Source organism: Pan paniscus, chromosome 23, assembly GCF_029289425.2.
Source record: "Pan paniscus chromosome 23, NHGRI_mPanPan1-v2.0_pri, whole genome shotgun sequence".
Classification (NCBI taxonomy): domain Eukaryota; kingdom Metazoa; phylum Chordata; class Mammalia; order Primates; family Hominidae; genus Pan; species Pan paniscus.
Genome location: NC_085927.1, coordinates 55,762,647 through 55,781,223, shown reverse-complemented (window position 1 = coordinate 55,781,223; position 18,577 = coordinate 55,762,647). Strand labels below are relative to the sequence as shown.

The 18,577-nt window shown below is 58.1% G+C and overlaps 1 protein-coding gene across 3 annotated transcripts in view; it reads left to right on the top strand.

Annotated features, from left to right (window-relative positions):
* Positions 1 to 18,577, top strand: part of WNT7B (Wnt family member 7B) — a 55,888-nt gene that overhangs the window by 25,884 nt on the left and 11,427 nt on the right. For 2 of the 3 annotated variants that reach the window (XM_034951722.3, XM_055106041.2), the window contains exon 2: positions 1,014 to 1,240. In XM_034951722.3, the coding sequence (XP_034807613.2) occupies positions 1,014 to 1,240 (227 nt within the window). The remainder of the gene's footprint in view (positions 1 to 1,013; positions 1,241 to 18,577) is intronic. The other variant, XM_055106040.2, reaches the window with a different exon arrangement.

The following is an 18,577-nucleotide window of genomic DNA, read 5'->3' as shown; positions in this document are numbered from 1 at the left end:
GGTTGCAGTGAGCTGAGATCACACCACTGCACTCCAGCCTGGGTGACAGAGTGAGACTCCGAAACTCTGTCTCAAAACAAACAAACAAATGAACAAATGACAGTCCCGCTGATATCACTTGAAGTAGAGTGAGCGTGACCTGCGGGTTCCTGTCTAGGGCTTCAGGTCCTGAGAGTTGCTAGGAGATTAATGACAAAGTTCCCCTCAGTGGACCACTGCGAGGCTGCAGTATTGCAATAAGGCCCCTGCCAAGCCTTGCACACAGTAGGTGCTCAATTTGCTGCAGGCCTAATTTCTTCCTCTGCGTGCACCCAGTCACCCTGACAGGAGAGAAAACAGCAACAGCCACCATTCCCGGTGTGGGCTTTCTCCCTGTGGTCGTCTGAGCCTTTGGTTGGGTGGTGGGGGATGGGTGTTTTATACCCCCATTTCATGGGTGTGGAAACTGAGGCTCAGACAGGGGGTGCCTTCTCAAAGTTACACACAGGTCGGAGCTGGAGTCAGTACCGGATGGGCTTGGCTGCCGGCCCTTTCAGCAGCCTGCCTGGCCCAGGTGCCACGGAGGGGCCATCGGGGAATTTATAAATGAGGGGAAAGCCCCATTGGTCGGGGAGTTGGGTTCTGCCGCTTAGAGACAGCACAGACAGTCCCGAGTTGGCGGCTGCTACATCCCAAGCATGATGCTGTCTGATCTGAAGGGCTGTGTATCTGACTCAGTGGCCTGGAGAGCTGTGGGACTTGCGGTTGCGTGATTCTCCATTCTGAGGCTCAGAGGCCTGGGTGTGTGTGGCTGGGGTCACGCGTGTGAGTTGGGGTGACTGGTGTGGTCTCCTGGGGTCACGCATGTGAGTTGATGGGAAACAGCCCCTTGAGGGCAGGGATCTGCTTGTGCCCTGGTGGGCGGAGCTAGTGCAGGGCTTGTGACTGAGAGGCTGAGTGGGGGAAAGGTGTTGGGGGTGAGGAGGGGCGCTGGCCGCCGTCGTCTCACGGCCTCTGTCTCCTCCCCTCCACAGAGCACTGTCATCCGTGGTGGCCCTGGGAGCCAACATCATCTGCAACAAGATTCCTGGCCTAGCCCCGCGGCAGCGTGCCATCTGCCAGAGCCGGCCCGATGCCATCATTGTGATTGGGGAGGGGGCGCAGATGGGCATCAACGAGTGCCAGTACCAGTTCCGCTTCGGACGCTGGAACTGCTCTGCCCTCGGCGAGAAGACCGTCTTCGGGCAAGAGCTCCGAGTAGGTAAGGGCGCCTCTGGGCTCAAGGGGCCCAGCCATTGTGGCCAGGGGCAGTAGGCCAGGCCACCCACTGAAGGCCAGCCCAGGCCGCTGTTCCGCACACATCTCCTGGGGGGCCGATTTCTTTGCCTTCCTGTGAGCCCTTCTGCGTGCCTGGCCTGGCCCTAGGTGGCACCGCTGCTTCTGGGGCAGGGGAGGCCTCAATGGGAGCCAGGCTGTGCGCAGATGAGGGTCCTTGCTCGGGGCTGGAGGACATCGTCATGACGTGGCCGTGGGCCCTTGGGCCTGTAGGCTGGTGGCGCGGTGGTGCTAGCGGTGCCGTGCAGTGGTTGGGGCCCATTCTGTCGCTGCCTAGCAGCCGTGTAGAGGGAGGCACATTGCCTCTTCTGGCAGAACCTCCATTCCTGTATCTGGAGAGCAGGGAATAGTAACGCTTACTGCAGGGGGTAGTTGGGGCACAGGAAGTGCTGTGTGAATGTCGTGGATTCCAAGAGTGGAGCTGGGTAGAGGGAGCCGAGTGAACTGTGCGGGATGCTCCAGCATGACACGTGGAGCACGGGGAATCCAATGGCCGGAAGGCAGGGTGGGTGGGCGGGTGTGGGGAGTGGTTTGATGGACACCAAGCAATCACCGAAACCTGCCAGGTGGGCTGGCAAGATCCCTGCTGCCTGTGCACAGCCCCTGAGGCCACAACCCCTCCCTGTCCTCACAGCCTTGGGGGTAAGGCTTCATCATGCCCATTTTACAGACAAGGAGACTGAGGCCCAGAGAGGGGCTTTAAAAAGTGACTTTTGGGCCGGACCTGGTGGCTCATGCCTGTAATCCCAGCACTTTGGGAGGCTGAGGGGGGTGGATCACCTGAGGTCAAGAGATCAAGACCATCCTGGCCAACATGGTGAAACCCTGTCTCTACTAAAAATACAAAAATTAGCCAGACAATCCCAGCTACTTGGGAGGCTGAAGGAGGAGAATTGCTTGAATCCGGGAGGCGGAGGGAGGTTACAGTGAGCCGAGATGGCACCATTGTACTCCAGTCTGGGTGAAAGAGCAAGACTCTGTCTCAGGAAAAAAAAAAAAAAAAAAAAAAAAGGGATCTTTGGAGCATGACCTGGGTTTGAATCCAGCTGTGTGACCTTGAACACGTCACTCGGGGCTGCTCAGGGCCTCAGCTTCCCCACTGGTGACGTGAGCTCCGAGCCAGTAGGCCCTCGTGTGGGTCCCCATGGCTCTCCCAGGTGCTCAGTAAACTGCTGTTGTGTGCATGGGAGTGGGGCTAGTGATGTACCCTGCCCTCCAGGCTGTGGCAAGAGGCAGAGGAGGGGGGGATAACTGGCACAGTGCCAGGCTTGCAGGGGTGCCCAGCCCATGGGCATAACATGTCCTTCTGATCCTGGAGCCGAGCAGAGCCGCAGCTGCCGGGACACAGGCCAGAGCTAGGTTCTGCAGGGCTTGGAACGCTGGTGTGGGGCTGGGGGTGGCGCAGGGGAAAAGCCCCTGGGGCCCCCTTTGTGGTGAGCAGCCTGTGGGTGGCGCCTGGCACAGCGAGGAGGGTGGCACCGCCCGCTCCCTGGGGCCCCACCACCCAAGTGCAGTTCCCTCCCTCCAGGTGCCAGCTGTGGCAGGCAGGGCTGCCCATCCACCCCAGTGGGGAGGGCGTCGGCACGAGTGCTCACTCATGCCAGGGCCCATCTGCCTGCCTGGCCCCTCAGCGCTGAGCTGGCGGGCTCAGAGGCAGCTGTGGGTGCCCCTGCCTCCCGGCCGAGCCCCCGGGGAGTTGTGGTGGAGCTGAGCGTCGATCAGGTGTCCCTCGCCGTTCCTGCTAATCCTTGCTGCCTCGCTGCGCCAGGAGAGGGGCAGATGTGGAAATCGTCCTGCTGCTCGACAGAGGGCTGGGAGCTTGGACTTTATTTGGGACCATGAGACATGGGGTGAGGGACATGTGGGCCACCCTGGGCATCACTGTGGGGTCCCCGAGCTCGCCTGGGGATCAGGCTGTGTGGCATATGGCTGTGTGTCCTGTCCTGTTCCTCCATCCTGGAAGCACTGCATCCCGTCTCAGTCTTCTGCTAGGGAGCCCACCTAAGACCCCCCTGTTGCTTTCCCGAGCGTTTCAGAAGCAAACATTTTGGCAGAGCTGTCCACACCCACCATCCTCACCTCACACCCTTGATCGCCCCTACTGCTCTTGGTCTGGGCCGCTTGTGACCTTCCTGGTGTCAACTGTTCCCCTTCTTCCCTGGCTTCTGGGCCCCGGCTTGTAGCCTGGACTTCTCTGCCCAGTCCCAGCTGGGAAGTGGCAGCTCCTCCAGGTGCACCTTGGCCCCCTCGCCCCGCTCTGCCCTCTCGGCCGCAGGCTCACTCCTGCTCACGGCTTCCATTCCCTGCGACCCATGCGAACCTCTGGCCTGACACACTCAGCACCCTGTTACTTAAATCTCCTGTCCCCAGCTTTCTCCCGGCCAGTTGTCTCAGCAGAAACCTGGTATCATTTCCCCATACACCTCAGGGCTCTGCCCTGTGGCTGCAGCATGGTCTGCTTTTCTGGCCCTCCCCTGGCAGCTGTCACTGCCTCCTGCCCACACCAGCCCTAGTTGCTGAGTTAAACAGAAGCTCTTCCTCCAAAACCTGCAGTAGCTCCTTATGGCCTCAGGATAAAGTGAACTTCTTAGCCTGGAATCTCAGTAGCTGCCTCCCATATTCACCCTGGTTCCCCACATCCCTTCTGAGAACCAGAGCTTCAGGCATATCTGACTCCTCTCTCCTCCCCAAGCATGCCAGGCCCCGTTCCCCTTCCAGGGCTCAGCTGCGGTGAGTCATGAGCAGGAAGAGGGGCTGATCAGGGAGGCCAGCCATGTCTGAGGCCAGCTGGGTACCCTGGCATGGGCTGGGAGCTGGGCCATAGGTTGGCAGGCTGCCAGGACGCTCGTGGGAACAGCCACTCAAGCAGTGCCAATTAATGATTGGCCCTGAGAAGGGGCTTGGCCTGTGTGGGTTGGACAGCCCCTTTCAGGCCTTGACCTTGGGCTGTGCCTAAATCTCGAGGGCTGAAAGGGTACCCCTTAAAAGGGCAAATCAATCTCCTGTGCAAAGTTCCAATCCCTTTTCCATCACCTGGTGTGGGTGCTTGTATGCCTCTGGGGATGGGGCGCTCACTTCTCCCCATTAGACAGATGTTTCTTCTAAGGACCCTGTGCTGGCTTTGCCCTGGGCCCCTGGGTTCCAGTTGCTCTGCTCGCCTCAGAGGGTCAAGGCTCACACTAGGCCCCCCTCCACTGCTGTGGTCCCCCTCGTGCCTGGAGGCCTCCTGAGCCCATCCCAGGTCTATTCCTCATGTGTCGAGAGAGGCTTGTCTCTTGTCTCTTCTGTTGACTGGAAATGAGCTTAGAGGTGACTGTCCCCAGCTGAGCAGTGTTCTGCCACGGTGGGGGGAGGAGAACGAAGGGGCAGCGTGAGCATCAGGAGAACCTCGTATCCTAGGAAAGTCTGTTGGAAACCTGGGGCCCCCCAGCAAGGCAGGGAGTTTCAACCAGGCACTATCATCGAATCAGGGATGTCAGCAAGGGCTTCCCGGAGGGGGTGACCCAGGCCAGACTGGAGGTGAGTGCAGGGAAGGGGGTGCCAGGTGGACGGAAGAGCATCTGCTGAGGCTCTGGGGCCAGAAAGCCGAGAGCACTTTTGCAGGAATGACAGGAGCTTCCAGGGCTAACAGGAGAGGCTGGAGGGTGAGGGCAGGGCTGGAGCACCAGTGAAGCTCTGGAGGGCCCAGAAGGCATAGAAGATTCTGAGCAGGTGAGGGCTTCCCTCTGCAGGCCGCTTCCTTCCAACCATTGCGCCGCCCCCATCCCCCTAGAGCCCAGAGTCCCCCAGGACCACGGGCCTGGGCCTGGGGCAGCGACTGCGTGCTCTCGGGCCCCCTAGCCCCACCCTTGAGCTGCCAGGGAACGCTGCGTCCTGCCCATCATGTGCTAGCCTCAGACATGACCAGGCATAGGGACTGCCCCTAATCCATGCTCACGTGAGCGGCCCGGGACACCAGCACAGCTGTCACCCGCTCCTGTTTGCTTTGGGGGCGAGCTCTGCGTGGGGAGTGTCTTCCTGGGCTGCACACAGCAGGGGCTCAGCAAGGGCTGTTGGCTGCTGGACAGCCTGAGGGGCCAAGGGACCCATCTCGGGGTATCTGAGAGGCCAGGGGTCGTGTGGTGAGAGGGTGACTCCCGGGCCAGGTGCACCTACCGCCCTGCGGGGCTTTGCAGGCCAGGCCCAGTGACCCCCAGCAGGGACGAGGTCTCGAGGGCTGGATTCTTCACTTGTTCACTCTGGTGACCCCAAGCCACCTCTGGCAGGGAAGTGTTTGTAATATGGTATGGACCAACCGACATGTGCCGTAAGTGTAAGATATGCATGGATTTTGAAGACTCAAACCCCCAAAGCAAATACAGTATCTCTTGAATAACTCTTCTACTGATTACATATTGAGATGGTAAGATTTTGGATATATTGGCTAAATAAAATATACTATCAAAATTAAGTTCACCAGCCAGGCATGGTGGCTCACACTTGTAATTCCAGCACTTTGGGAAGCTGAGGCGGGTGGATCACTTGAAGTCAGGAGTTTGAGACCAGCCTGACTAACATGGTGAAGCCCCATCTCTACTAAAAATTCAAAATTAGCTGAGTGTGGTGGCACATGCCTGTACTCCCAGCTACTCAGGAGGCTGAGGCAGGAGAATCACTTGAACCCGGGTGGTGGAGGTTGCAGTGAGCCAAGATCACACCACTGCAGTCCAGCCTGGGCAACAAGAGTGAATCTCTGTCTCAAAAAAAAAAAAATTAAGTTCACCAAAATTATTTTCATTTTTCTTAATGTGGCTACTAGAAAATTTCAGCGGACACCTGCGGCTCGCCTGAACCTTCCGTTGAGCGGTGCTGCACCCATAGGGGACAGGAGGGGGTGGCCCAAAGTCATCTGGTCAGAGGCAGACGGGACATTTGAACCTGGATCTGACTGTCACTCCCAGGACACTGTCCTCCAGTGTGGGGTGGGGCAGTCTGAGGGCAGAGGGTCACTAAGCAGCCGTTTTCAGAGGACAGTCAGCGTGGGGGTGGGAGGGCAGCCACCTTCATCAGACCTGGTTGTTCATCAGCCTGCATTCGTTGAGTGCCTGCTGTATGCCAGGCCAGGGCTTGTACCCAGGACACGATGGGTGAGCACAGGCCAATGGGGCCAGGCCGGGAGGCAATGCCTGCTGGGCCCAGTCTCGTGCTGGCCACACTTTGGTTGTCTGCAGGCCCCAGGCTGATGACCCTGGTCACTCCCCACCTCCACCCTCATCTCAGGGGCCCAGCCCAAGGCAGCTCAGCAGACATTTCTGAGGCTCAGGGGCCAGGCAGCCAGGACTGTACGGACAACTGGGGCCTTGAAGGTCAGGGTCAGAAAGACTTTCCTAGTGGCGAAGCTGCCCAAGCCCACTCCTGGCTCAGGGTGGGACGAGGCCGGGGCTGCCCCTCCCCGGGAAGGCAGCTCACAGGCTCCTGGGAGGACGGAGCCTGAGGGGCTATGGCAGTGGCAGGGCTGTGGCCCTTCCTGGGGGTGGCATGGAGGCCCTGTGGGCTAGGCAGCTGCTGGTCCTCCAGTCCCAGTCCTTCCACATGGCCCCTCCGAGGCCACTTGGAACTCATGCAAGTTGGGAATTTTCCATCCTCCCCGGCGGGGCCCTGACAGACGGACAAGAGTGGAGTGGGGATGGAGTCTGGCTGCAGAGAGGCCATGGCCAAGGACACAGGCCCTATCTGCCCGGGTCCCACTGTGTGACCCTGGGTGCAGCCTGGTGCCCTGGGGACCTTGATGCCCCACCTGCCTCATGAGGGGCCGAGGCGGGGGCTGGGACTCTGCCAGGATTTGGGGTTTCTCCTCAGAATGGGGACATGGAGGTCCCCGCAGAGCTTCCCACGTGGGTTCCGTGGGCAAAGGCTCCAGAGCCCTGGGCCACTGAGGCAGGACACAGACCCCAGGGTGGGTAGGGCCCCTCCCTCGGCCTCACAGGGGCACAGCAGCCTGGCCCTCAGCCATTACTCAGCCCAACTCCTGCCGCCTTTTCGGGAGGGTCATTTCTTTCCTGGCGGTAGCCCCCGCCTGGGCTGGGCCCCGTCACATGAGTGCCTCAGGTCCTGTTGTCCACACATCACAGATGGGGAGACTGAGGCTCCCAAGGAGACCATGTGACTCACCCAAGGCCATGTGGCCCCCAAGGGCCAGAGAAGCCCGCAGGCTCTCAGGGAACCGCCCGCCAGGATCCAGGTGCTGAGAGGCCCTGGGGCAGCCCCGGGGAGGAAGGGTTCTCTGTGCCACCTCACACAGGCAGTTGCTGGCTTTGCCAGAGCACTCCCGAGGGCAGGCCACCCTGGGCTGGACACAGGAGGGGCCTCCTGGGCTCCCCCAGCACCTCAGGGCTGGGGAAAAGCTCCCGGAAGGCCAGGTCCTTCCCACTCGGAGCCTGCTGTCCCCACCTGGGGGGCTGCCGCTTGGCGTGTGAGGGCCTCCGCTGGGTCGGAACAAAGGCCTCAGGCGCACGGGCGCCGGCGTGTTTGGACCTGGCACGACTTTTTCCAATGATCTGTTTATGACAACGGCAGGGAAGAGCTTAGTGTGGAGACGCTGACTCAGCCCGAGCCCGGGCGGGGGCCGGGTGGGGCTGGAGAGAGACAGAGGGACAGAGAGGGACCAAGGGACCCAGAGGGAGAGGGAGAAACAGAGGGGGAAGGACAGAGACGTGTGGAGAGACATACAGCAGTACACCTGGCACACACACACGCACACACATAAACACATGCACACACGTGCACACGTGCGCACACTGCACACACATGCACACTGCACACACGCACACACACATGCACACTGCACACACATACACATGCACACTGCACACATACACGCCTACACACATGCACACTGCACACATGCACACACACATGCACACTGCACACATACACGCCTACACACATGCACACACGTGCACACTGCACACGCGCACACACACACGCACATACATGCACACACGCACACACACGCAGCACCCACTCAGGCTGCACCCAGGCCAGGACCATGAGGCCCAGGGTCCAGGCCTGCTCGGAGATGGGTAATATTAATAAAAGCGGCCCAGACGCATCCAGCACTTTATGTTCCTACCCGTCCTGAGCCCTCCACTGCCTCAACTCATCCATGTAGGACCCCATGAGGTGTGTGCTGCTATCACCTTCGTGTAAGCCGCAGAATTAGGTGGAGGGTGTGAGGCAGCCTGTCCAGCCCTCCCTGGCCAGAGTGCACCTTGGCCCTGGCTGGTCCAGGTCAGGATTGCAGCAGGGCCAGGCAGCCGAGGGCTCTGGGCTTCTGATCCTTCAACTGCACAAGCAGGGATTGGGGCCAAGCTGTGGCCTGGAGGCTTCTCTGCCCATGCCTTGGTCTCTGCCTCCACCCCGATGTCCCCAGCCTGAGCTCTGTGTGTGTCAGGGATGCAGATCCCAGACTAGCTCAGGCAGTGAATTGTCCCCCTGTGACTGAGCCCTGGCTAGGGTCAGAGGGCAGGCTGGGGCGTGGACAGCCACAGGGGGCCATTGTGGGGCCCCACCTGGGACCTGAGCTTCTCTTCCAGCTTCTGTGCCCAACAGCCACTTTGAGTCCTGTCTAGACCAAGACCCCCAGCCTGGACACGGGTGCCACACCAGCTGGGCCGGGTAACACCAGGAGCTGTGGATGTGGTCCAGGGGTGTCTCCTCACCTCCCTTGGTCTCAATCTCTACACGAGTAAACTGGGGAGGGGGGGACAATATTCCCCCATCCAGCTCTAGGCTGTGAAGGGCCTGGGAATCAGGTGGAGTAGGGGGCAGACGGGGGCTCAGAAAACCAAGGAGCTCCCCAGCCAGCCGTGTCCCAGGGACCCCTCCCCAGCCAGGCCTCAGGGACCCCACCCCACCCTGCATCCCTACCCTACCTCAGCCCCAGCAGTCCTCCCCTGACCTATTCTTCAGGAAAGTCTATCTCACAAAAGCTCCCTGCTAAAGGGATTTTAAAGAACCCACGACACCAGGCGTCATCCCATGGTAATGGGAAGCTGAGGCTCGAGGAGTGAGGGCCTTGGCCAGGGTCACGGAGCACAAGCCCCAGTTCCATGGGGGGTTGGCCCCAGGAGGTGGGGGCTGGGCAATGCTGGGACATCTTCGCGGGGCCAGGCTTGAGTTCCCACCTGCCCCTCGCCTCTCTCCTGCCATCCCTGGGCACCTTAAGCCACCCGTGGCCGAGGCAACTCTTTCCACTTGATCCTGTCCAGCTTCCTGGTAACAGCCCCCCACCAGCTGCCCTCACTGCATTGGGGTCCTCACTGCAGAAGAGTCTGCACTCTTTTTTTTTTTTTTTTTTTTTTTTGAGACAAAGGCTGGAGTGTCACCCAGGCTGGAGTGCACTGACGTGATCTCAGCTCACTGCAACCTTCACCTCCTGGGTTCAAGTGATTCTGCTGGCTCAGCTTCCCGAGTAGCTGGGATTACAGGCCCCTGCCACCACACCAGACTAATTTTTGTATTTTTAGTACAGACGGGGTTTCGCCATGTTGGCCAGGCTGGTCTCAAACCCCTGATCTCAGGTGATCCGCCCGCCTTAGCCTCCCAAGGTGCCGGGATTACAGGCATGAGCCACTGCGCCCGGCCCTTCTGCACTCTTTCCTCCCTAAACCCCCTCACCCGATCCACTTGCTAATCCCGTTAGCTCTACCCTGAGACTCTGAGACCTGGCAGCTTTTCACCTCCTCTACCTGGCGGGTCATCAGCATTTCTTACCCAAACCCTTGCACAGGCCTCCCGGTGGGTGGGGTGGAGGGTCCCTTTCAATGTAAGTCAAAGTGACACCTTCCGGGGGCTTCCATCTTTTCAGAACAAAGTCCAAGGTCTTCTCCGAGGGCAACATGGTACAGCCCCCAAGGGCCGTCCCCGACTTCATCATCACTGATCTCTGCTGGGACAAACCACTCATGCTCAGCTCATTCTCACCTCAGGGTCTTTGCATTGCTGTTCCCTCCGCCTGGAGCACTGTTCCCTGAACCTCTGTGTTCCTCACCTCTCCCATCCTTTGGGACCCACCTTCAGCATCCCTTCCTGAGAGGAGCACTCATTGGCTACCCTGCACCCCAGTCCCTCCAGCCACCCTACCCTGCCGGCTCCTCTGTGGCTCTGACCCCTGGCCTCTGGCGGCACTGTCTGTGAGCCGCTCCCAGCCTGTCTGCTCCCCGGGTTCAGTGTGTTGGTTCTGCCCTGCTGTGTGCTCGGCCTTGCACTTGACCTTGGGCAACTACTTGATGGATGGGAGGCTGAGAGCCTCACCCCTGGGATTCTGGGAGGTCCGGCCAGGAGGGAGGCTGTACTTGGTGCCGGGGACACACAGGTGGCAATAACGTGAGTGTTACAGGCAGTGTCGCGCGTGTGTAGAGTGTCAAGAGGCTGGCACAGGCAAGCGTGGCGCCCAGGTCAGTGAGGCACAAGGCAGACTTTGCAGCTTTCCCTGTCCCGGTGGGTGTGGAGTGGACTGAGCACAAACTCTGGAGTCCCGGTCAGATCCCAGCTCGGTGTCTCGCCTGCTGTGTCACCTTGGGCCAGTCGCCTGCCTCTCCTGAGCCCAGTGTCCTAATTGTGAAATGGGGGGTCTTAGTTCATACCCATGGGGCCTCAGGGAGGGTTTAAATTGAGTAGGACACGGGTATGAAACCCTCTGAAAGCCATCCATTGGCCCTATGTGTCCATCACAGCTTCAGTGAGATCTAATCCACATACTTCACAATTCATCCATTTAATGTGTACAAGCCCACGGTCTTTAGTATATCCAGAGTTGTGTAGCTGTCACTGCAGTTGATTTTAGAACATTTTCATCACCCCGGAAAGAAACCCTGTGGCTTAACCAGTCCCAGTCCTCTCGCCCCTGGCAACACTCAGGTGCTGTCTGTCTCTCCAACTCCTGCTCCTCTGGGCATTTCATAGAAATGGAATCACACTATATGCGGCCTTTGGTGTCTAGCTTATTTCACTTGGCATGTTTTGGGGTTTTTTGAGGTGGGGGTTGAGATAGGGTCTCACTTTGTTGCCCAGGCTGGAGTGCAGTGGTGCGAACATGGCTCACTACAACCTTGACCTCCTGGGCCCAAGTGACCCTCCTGCCTCAGCCTCTTGAGGAGCTGGGACCACAGGCACGTGCACCACCACACCTGGCTATTTGCGTGTATGTGTGTGTGTGTGTGTGTGTGTGTTTGTAGAGACAGGGTTTTGCCATGTTGCCCAGGCTGGTCTCAAACTCCTGGGCTTAAGGCATCCGCCCATCTCAGCTTCCCCAAGTGTTGGGACTACAGGCGTGAGCCACTGTGCCCAGCCGATATGTTTGAGTTTTATCCACACTGTAGCATGTATCAATACTTCATTCCTTTTTAAGGCTGAGTAATATTCTGCCGTATGGATAGAACACATTTTCCTTATCCTTTCGTCCATTGATGGACATCTGGGTTGTTTCTACCTTGGGCTGTTACAAATAAGGATACTATGAATACTTCTGCACAATATATAAGTGGGCGCCTGTTTCATTTCTCTGAAGTGTATGCATAGGAGTGGCAGTGCTGGGTCACATGGTGACCCTACATTTAAGTTTTTGAGGAGCTGCCCAACTTTGCCACAGTGGCTGCAGCATCTCACACTGCCACCAGCATCTCACACTGCCACCAGCATCTCACACTGCCACCAGCATACAGGGGTCCCCATTTCTCCACATCCTCACCAACACTTGGTATTGTCAATCTTTTTTGCCTTTTATTCCTAGTGCGTGTGAAGTGGCATCTCACTGTGGGTTGGATTTGCATTTCCTTGACAGCTAATGATCCTGAGAATCTTTTGTCTGCTTATTGGATGTTTTTATACCTTCTTTGGACAAATGTCTGTTCAGGTCCTTGGCCTACTATTTTTTAGCTTTTATTTTTTGAATGGAAATTAATACGTAATATTACACATATTTACGGGGTCCATGTGATATGTTGATACATGTATACAATGTGTAACAATCAAGTCAGGGTATTTAAGATTTCCTTCCTTTAGAATATTTATCATTTCTGTGTGTTGGGAACATTTCCAGTTCTCTCTTCTGGCTGTTCTGAAATACACAACATGTCGTTCTTAACTGTAGTCACCCCACCATGCTGTCAGACACTACACCTCACTCCTTCCACCTGTGTGTATTTGTACCTCTCTTTTTTTTTTCAAGACAGATTCTTGCTTTGTTGCCCAGGCTGGAGTGCAGTGGTGAGATCTTGGTTCACTGCAACCTCCCCTCTCCCAGGTTCAAGCGATTCTCCTGCCTCAGCCTCCCAAGTAGCTGGTATTACAGGCGCACCCCACCACGCCTGGCTAATTTTTGTATTTGTAGTAGAGACGGGATTTCACCATGTTGGTCAGGCTGGTCTTGAACTCCTGACCTCAGGTGATCTATCCGCCTCGGCCTCCCAAAGTGCTGGGATTACAGGTGTGAGCCACCACACCCAGCCATCTTTGTACCTCTTAACCCACCTTTCTTTATCCTCCAACACCCTCCCCAGGCGCTGGTGTCTGTCATTCCACTCTCTACCTCAATAACTTCAACTTTTTTAGCTCCTCCATGTGAGTGAGAACATGTGATATTTGTCTCTCTGTGCCTGGCTTCTTGTACTTCACATGATGACCTGCATGCCACTGCAGGGATGACAGGGTTTCATTCTTTTTCATGGCTGAGTAATACTCCATTGTGTGTCTATACCACCTTTTCTTTATCCATTCACCCGTTAGTCTTTGTCCTTTCTAATTGAGTTGTTAACCATTTTATTATTGAGTTGTAGAAAATGTCATTTTTTTTTTTAGACGGAGTCTCGCTCTATTGCCCAGGCTGGAGTGCAATGGCGCGGTCTTGGCTCACTGCAACTTCCATCTCCCAGGTTCAAGCGATTCTCCTACCTCAACCTCCCAAGTAGCTGGGATTACAGGTGCCTGCCACCATGCCTGGCTAATTTTGTATTTTTAGTAGAGCTGGGGTTTCACCATGTTGGCCAGGCTGGGCTGGAACTCCTGACCTCAGGTGATCCACCTGCTTCAGCCTTCCAAAGTGCTGCTGGGATTATAGGCGTGAGCCGCTGTGCCCGGACAAAAATGTCATTTTTTAAAAAGAGGGGCAAGTACGGGAGGAGAATTGAACTGTGTGGGCCGGAAGCACAGACCCATGAGCACAGGTTCACATGGCCGCTGGCGGGCACTGCCTCCAAGGGTCAGCCCAGGTGTACGCCCAGGGACACGTGCAGAGGTGCACACCTGCTGCCCAGGGATGCCCAAATGTGTGTCTGCCCACAAAGATCCCAAATGTGTCATGTGTCACACCTACAGGCATGAAGCTCAGGTCAGCCTGCCCCCAGGACTGTGTGTGCCCTTCTGGCCAGATTGGAGCAATTCTCTCATTTTGCAGGTAGGGAGACAGGGACACAGAAAGGCCCCTTCACCAGTCTGAGGTCACTCAGCTGGCCAATTTCAGGGTCTGGACTTGAAGGCAGGGTGTCAGACTCTGAGCCTCCCCCTTGCTTCCAGAAGGCTCCAGGAGCATGTGTGGCCCCCAGACCTTTGCCCTCACCTCAGTCACTTGAGAACCTCATGTCCTGGATCCCCCATTTCCTAAGCTGCTGTGTGACCCTGGGGAGCACGCTGCCCATCTCTGGGCCTCAGGCTCCTTGCTGGGGATGGAGGAGCCGCACTGGATGGTCCCCAAGGGCCTTCCCAGCACTGAGGCTGCAGACTCCTGGCTCTCCTCCTAGGAGGGCACCAAGTACCTCTCCCACCTCCTCCTCCATGCAGTTAATCAGGTCATTAGGAGCTCAACCATGGCTTTCTAACAAAAGTGCACCGGCCCCTGTGGACGCTAGGAAGTGGCAGGGAGCTTGAGTGGATGGCGAGGAGTGGCAGCTGCGGCTGGGAGGGTGGACTCAGCCCCCAGCTTTGCCCTGAGGAGAAGAGGGGGAAGCCTCATCCTGCCCAAGCCCTGGCTTTGTTCAGGACACACATCTGCTCTTTCTAGAAGCTGCTCACAAAGATCTGCCAGGGTCCCCACCATCCTCCTCATGGTCAGAGTGAGATGACTGTGGATGAGGGCGCAGCTCTGCCCCAGCACACACCCCCTTCCCTGGACATCAGGGTCTGGCTGGCACTGCAGAGGCAGGGCAGGGGGCTGCGTCTCCTCCCTCTGAGCCTGTCCTGGGCCCAGCCAGGGGGTCCTTTGAGGGCTTGAGTTCAAATAACTTACGGAAAAGGGAGCAGAGCTGGATGGCCCTTGCATGGCCAGGCAATTTCTGACCCAGCAGCCTCCATTTACCCACATGTCTCTGAGGACTCTGATACTCTGGATTTGAGGGGACAGCTGGGCAGGGCCCATGGGGCTGGCCTTGGGGAAGAGGCTGTTTCCAGCCCAGTCTGCATGGAGCACAGACAGACACCTCGGTCTGTCCTGGAGTCCTTTGCTGTGTCTGGTCCACCCGTAGCCGGCCCTGGACTGCCCACCATCTTGGTGATGTGGGTACCATGCCCATTCGTCCTGTTTGCTCTCAGAGCTGGCAGCTAGGGCTGTGCAGCAAGGTGAGGATTTTGAGTTCCATGTATCAAATGGGAACACAGGCTCAGAGAGGGCTGGTAACTTGCCGAGGCACCAGAGATAGCCTGCACTGGAAACAGTGAATCCTGCCGCAGGGCTGGAACCTTCAGGACCATTACTCAGAAACCCACCCAGTGCTCTTGAGGGCTGTGGGGTGAGGGGTGGCCAGAATATAGTCTGCTCTGGCATTTTCTAGGGATACTGCTGGATGCTGCTGCTGGCTCTAGAATCTGGGGGTACAGACCTGTGCTTGGGTAGGCTGTGGGTCTTCAGAGAGGCCCCTAGGCCCCCCGAGACCCAAGTGTACCAGCAGGACACCTGCTGGCCCCAAACAGAGCATCCATGCTGCCCTCATCCAGCTTCCCCATCACCACACACATCTAGGGCAGCTGCTGAGCTCAGATGGCTTTGGTCACTGCCATGGGCCTATTGCAAATCCCTTCCCGCTTTGAAGGCTCGGTTTTCCCATCTGTGAAATGGGTCTGATCAGAATGGGGCTGTCTTGGAGATAAGGTGGTGTGGGGGAGGTGCCCAGTCCAGACCTGCTCATGCATGGGATTTGGGAAACAGCGATGGGTGGGAGGTACAGAAAAGAATCAGATGTGGATCCTGCGCAGCACTCCTGCAGCCTGAGGGGCACCCAGTGAGAGCCCAGAGGAGGGTGTGCCCACTACAGAGGGCATTCGGGGAGGAGGGAGCCTCCCTCCCTGCGTCCAGAGCCTGAGGAGTGCGTGGATATGTGGGAGGGTGGGCAGGTATTCCAGGAAGGGAGGGGACTGCTGTCCCCCAGGGCAGGCGGCAGGAAGCCAGCAGGTCCTTTATTCAGGAGTAGTTACTGTGCACCAGATGTGGCTGCCCAACCTGCAGGCAGGCCACGCTGGGCTGCAGGCAGTGGTGGGCGAGGAGCGGTGGGGTCAGGCCTCCGGGGCCTTGGGGGCCAGGCCAAGGCACTGGAAGTTGTCTCAGAGGCCTTGGGGGCCACCGACAGCTGCTGAGCAAGGCACATGGGTCCAGGCTGTCTGCACCCACTGCAGAGGACCGGCTTCTAAGTCTAAGCACTGGCTCGCTGTCAGCCTGGAGGAAGCATGGCGTGTGCGCGGACTGGCAAGGTGCCCAGTCACGGCCCCAGGAGGGACTTGGGGAGGGACACGGGGGAAGCCTGCAGCCCTTCTGCCCTTCCCACTACACACCGAGGCACACCATGACAAAGCCCTCGGAGTGGGCGTCTAGGTCTGTAACATGGGGTAACGGGCCCTCCCCCGTGGGCTGTTGTGAGAATTAAACCAGACAACACAGGCAACGTGCCGGGCGCACGGGAGCCTGCAGTCCACGGCAGCGACTCTCGCCGGACCTAAGGTCGTTCTTACTGATTCTGCCAAAACTACGACTCTCTGTAGCTCACCTCCCCCTTGTCTCCATGACGAGAGACCAGAGGGTTTGGCTCATTAAAAGCAAATAAAAAAGGAATTAGCAGGAGCGGCAGGCGATGAGTAACCGGTGAGTAACTGAGTCTGAGCCTGGGGCAGGCATAGCCAGGTGAGAGCAGGCGCTTGCGGGAGGCTGGAAGGGAGGCTTGTGGGAAGCGTCCTCCAAGGGTGCAAACCCAGCCGTGGACCTGCCAGCCTGCTCAGGGACTTCAGGACAGTGGCTTCCCCTGACCCGCTCTGCAGCCTTCCCATGGGGCAGGAAGAGGAGGGTCACAGGCTGTTGTTCCAGGACCTCTGAGGGGACATCCACATCTGTCCTCAAGGTCCACCGGCTGGGCCCGCACAATCATTTGGGGTTCCTAGACCCCCTCCATCGGGTGACACATGCCCACTCCAGAGCCAGGTCCCTAGAGCTCCTACCCAGAGCCTGCCTGCAGCTGCGCCTTTCCCCCAGGTCCACAGACTGTCCACAGGCAGCATCTTCCCTGGGGGCTGCATAGCCCACATCCCCCCTCTCCTCCTGCCCCAGGTCACCTTAGCCTCAGAGAGGCCAAGCTGGGGTCAGAAGGACCTTCCAGGGCCCCCGACCCCAGGCACTTTGCTCCTCCGTCAGCCTTCCTGGTCTTTGAATTCATTCCCTGGGTTTGAATCTTGCTCCAGCCACTCTCTGTGCCTCTGCTTCCTCCTCTGTAAACCGGGAATCATGGTTGGACGTGCCTCATCCTAACGTCCAGGTGAAATGGGAGCGCATATGAGGGCTGGGTGTGCGCCCGGCGCATGTGGAGAGCCCTGAGGGTGGGCTACGCTGTTGCTGGTGCCGACCGGCCTCTGAATGTTCCGGAATCCACGCCTGTGTGGCCAGACAAGTGCCCTGACATCCAGCCCTCCCCAGCAGCTGGCCCTGGCACCTGGACAGAAAGTGCCACCTGCTTGCGAGACATTCTCCCCCTCCTCTGTGGCCACTCTTGACCTCACCAAACCCTTCCACAGCTCAGCATCTTTGCCTCTGTGTGCCCACGCCGGGAGTGCACGCCTGTCACAGCCACACATACACCACACACACACAGCAAGCGAATCCATGCTCCTTGTTAAGATTGTACCTACTTAAGACGTAACCTCCTCCAGGAAGCCTTCCTTGACTCTACTCCACGGAGGTAGGTCAGTGAATCCTTTGAGGTGCCATGACCCCTCTGTGGCCCTTCTCCACCCTTTACTAGGATCCCCCTCTTGGTTTATTGCCCCCTCCCCCTACCCCCATGAGATTTCTGAGGCTTTCTTGCCAGCAGGCCCTGTTGTGCTTGGGGAATGCAGACAGAATGGGGCGTTTAATACCCCACTTCACACCTCATGCATGGGCTTCCCTTCGCATCATCTTGACCTAATTTAGACTCGGGGAAGTGGGTTCCTATATCCTCCTGGCCCTGGCCCAGGCAGGGAGCGGGCAGTGTGGGTAGGCAGTGGCCAGAAGAGGAGAGGCTGGCAGGATGAGGCCCTTCGAAGGCAGGGGCCGTGCTGCCTGCAGCTCAGAGGAGGCTGATCATTGCAGTCTCAGACCTTGCTGGGGAGGGAGGGATGCTGGACACCATCCTCCCCTTAGTTCTTCTCAGGAAGGAAGTTCCTGGGAAGCTGTGGCTCCCTCCATGACGGCAGACAGACAGCCTACCAAGGTCTTCTCCTAAGGCTGGTGGGCCCTATCCCAGTCCTCACCCTGATGGAAGATACCCTAGGGGAAGAGGGACCCCCACCTGGCTGAGCCCCCAGCAGGCTGCGGGCAAGGAAGTGGCCCCAGAGCATGCACACAGCCCCTAGCACAAAGCTGGGCATGCCGTTGGTGCTCAATGGTTGTTCATAGAACAGACCTGACTTGCCTCTCTATCTGCGGGCTGTCACCTCAGCCCCAATAACAGGCACAGCAGTGGGCAACTGAGGGCTGTGCAGGTGCTCGTGGGTGCTGGGCAGGGGACTGCACCATGCCAGCAGTGTGAGTCTCCAGCTGCCCTCTCCTGGGCTGAGCACTGTCCCTGTTCTTCCTGTTGCTGAGATGGGCAGGGAGGTTCCCACTCACTGGAGTTTGGCTCTTGGTCCTCCAGCTGGCATGGTTGAGCCTGCTCGGTGTCCACATGGACCAGGCGCTGGGGACATAGAAATGACATGGACTCAGCCAGGGGCAGGTTGAGAGGGACCCAAGAGTCCAGAGCCAGGATGGAAGGATGCACAGGGCCTGGCCTGG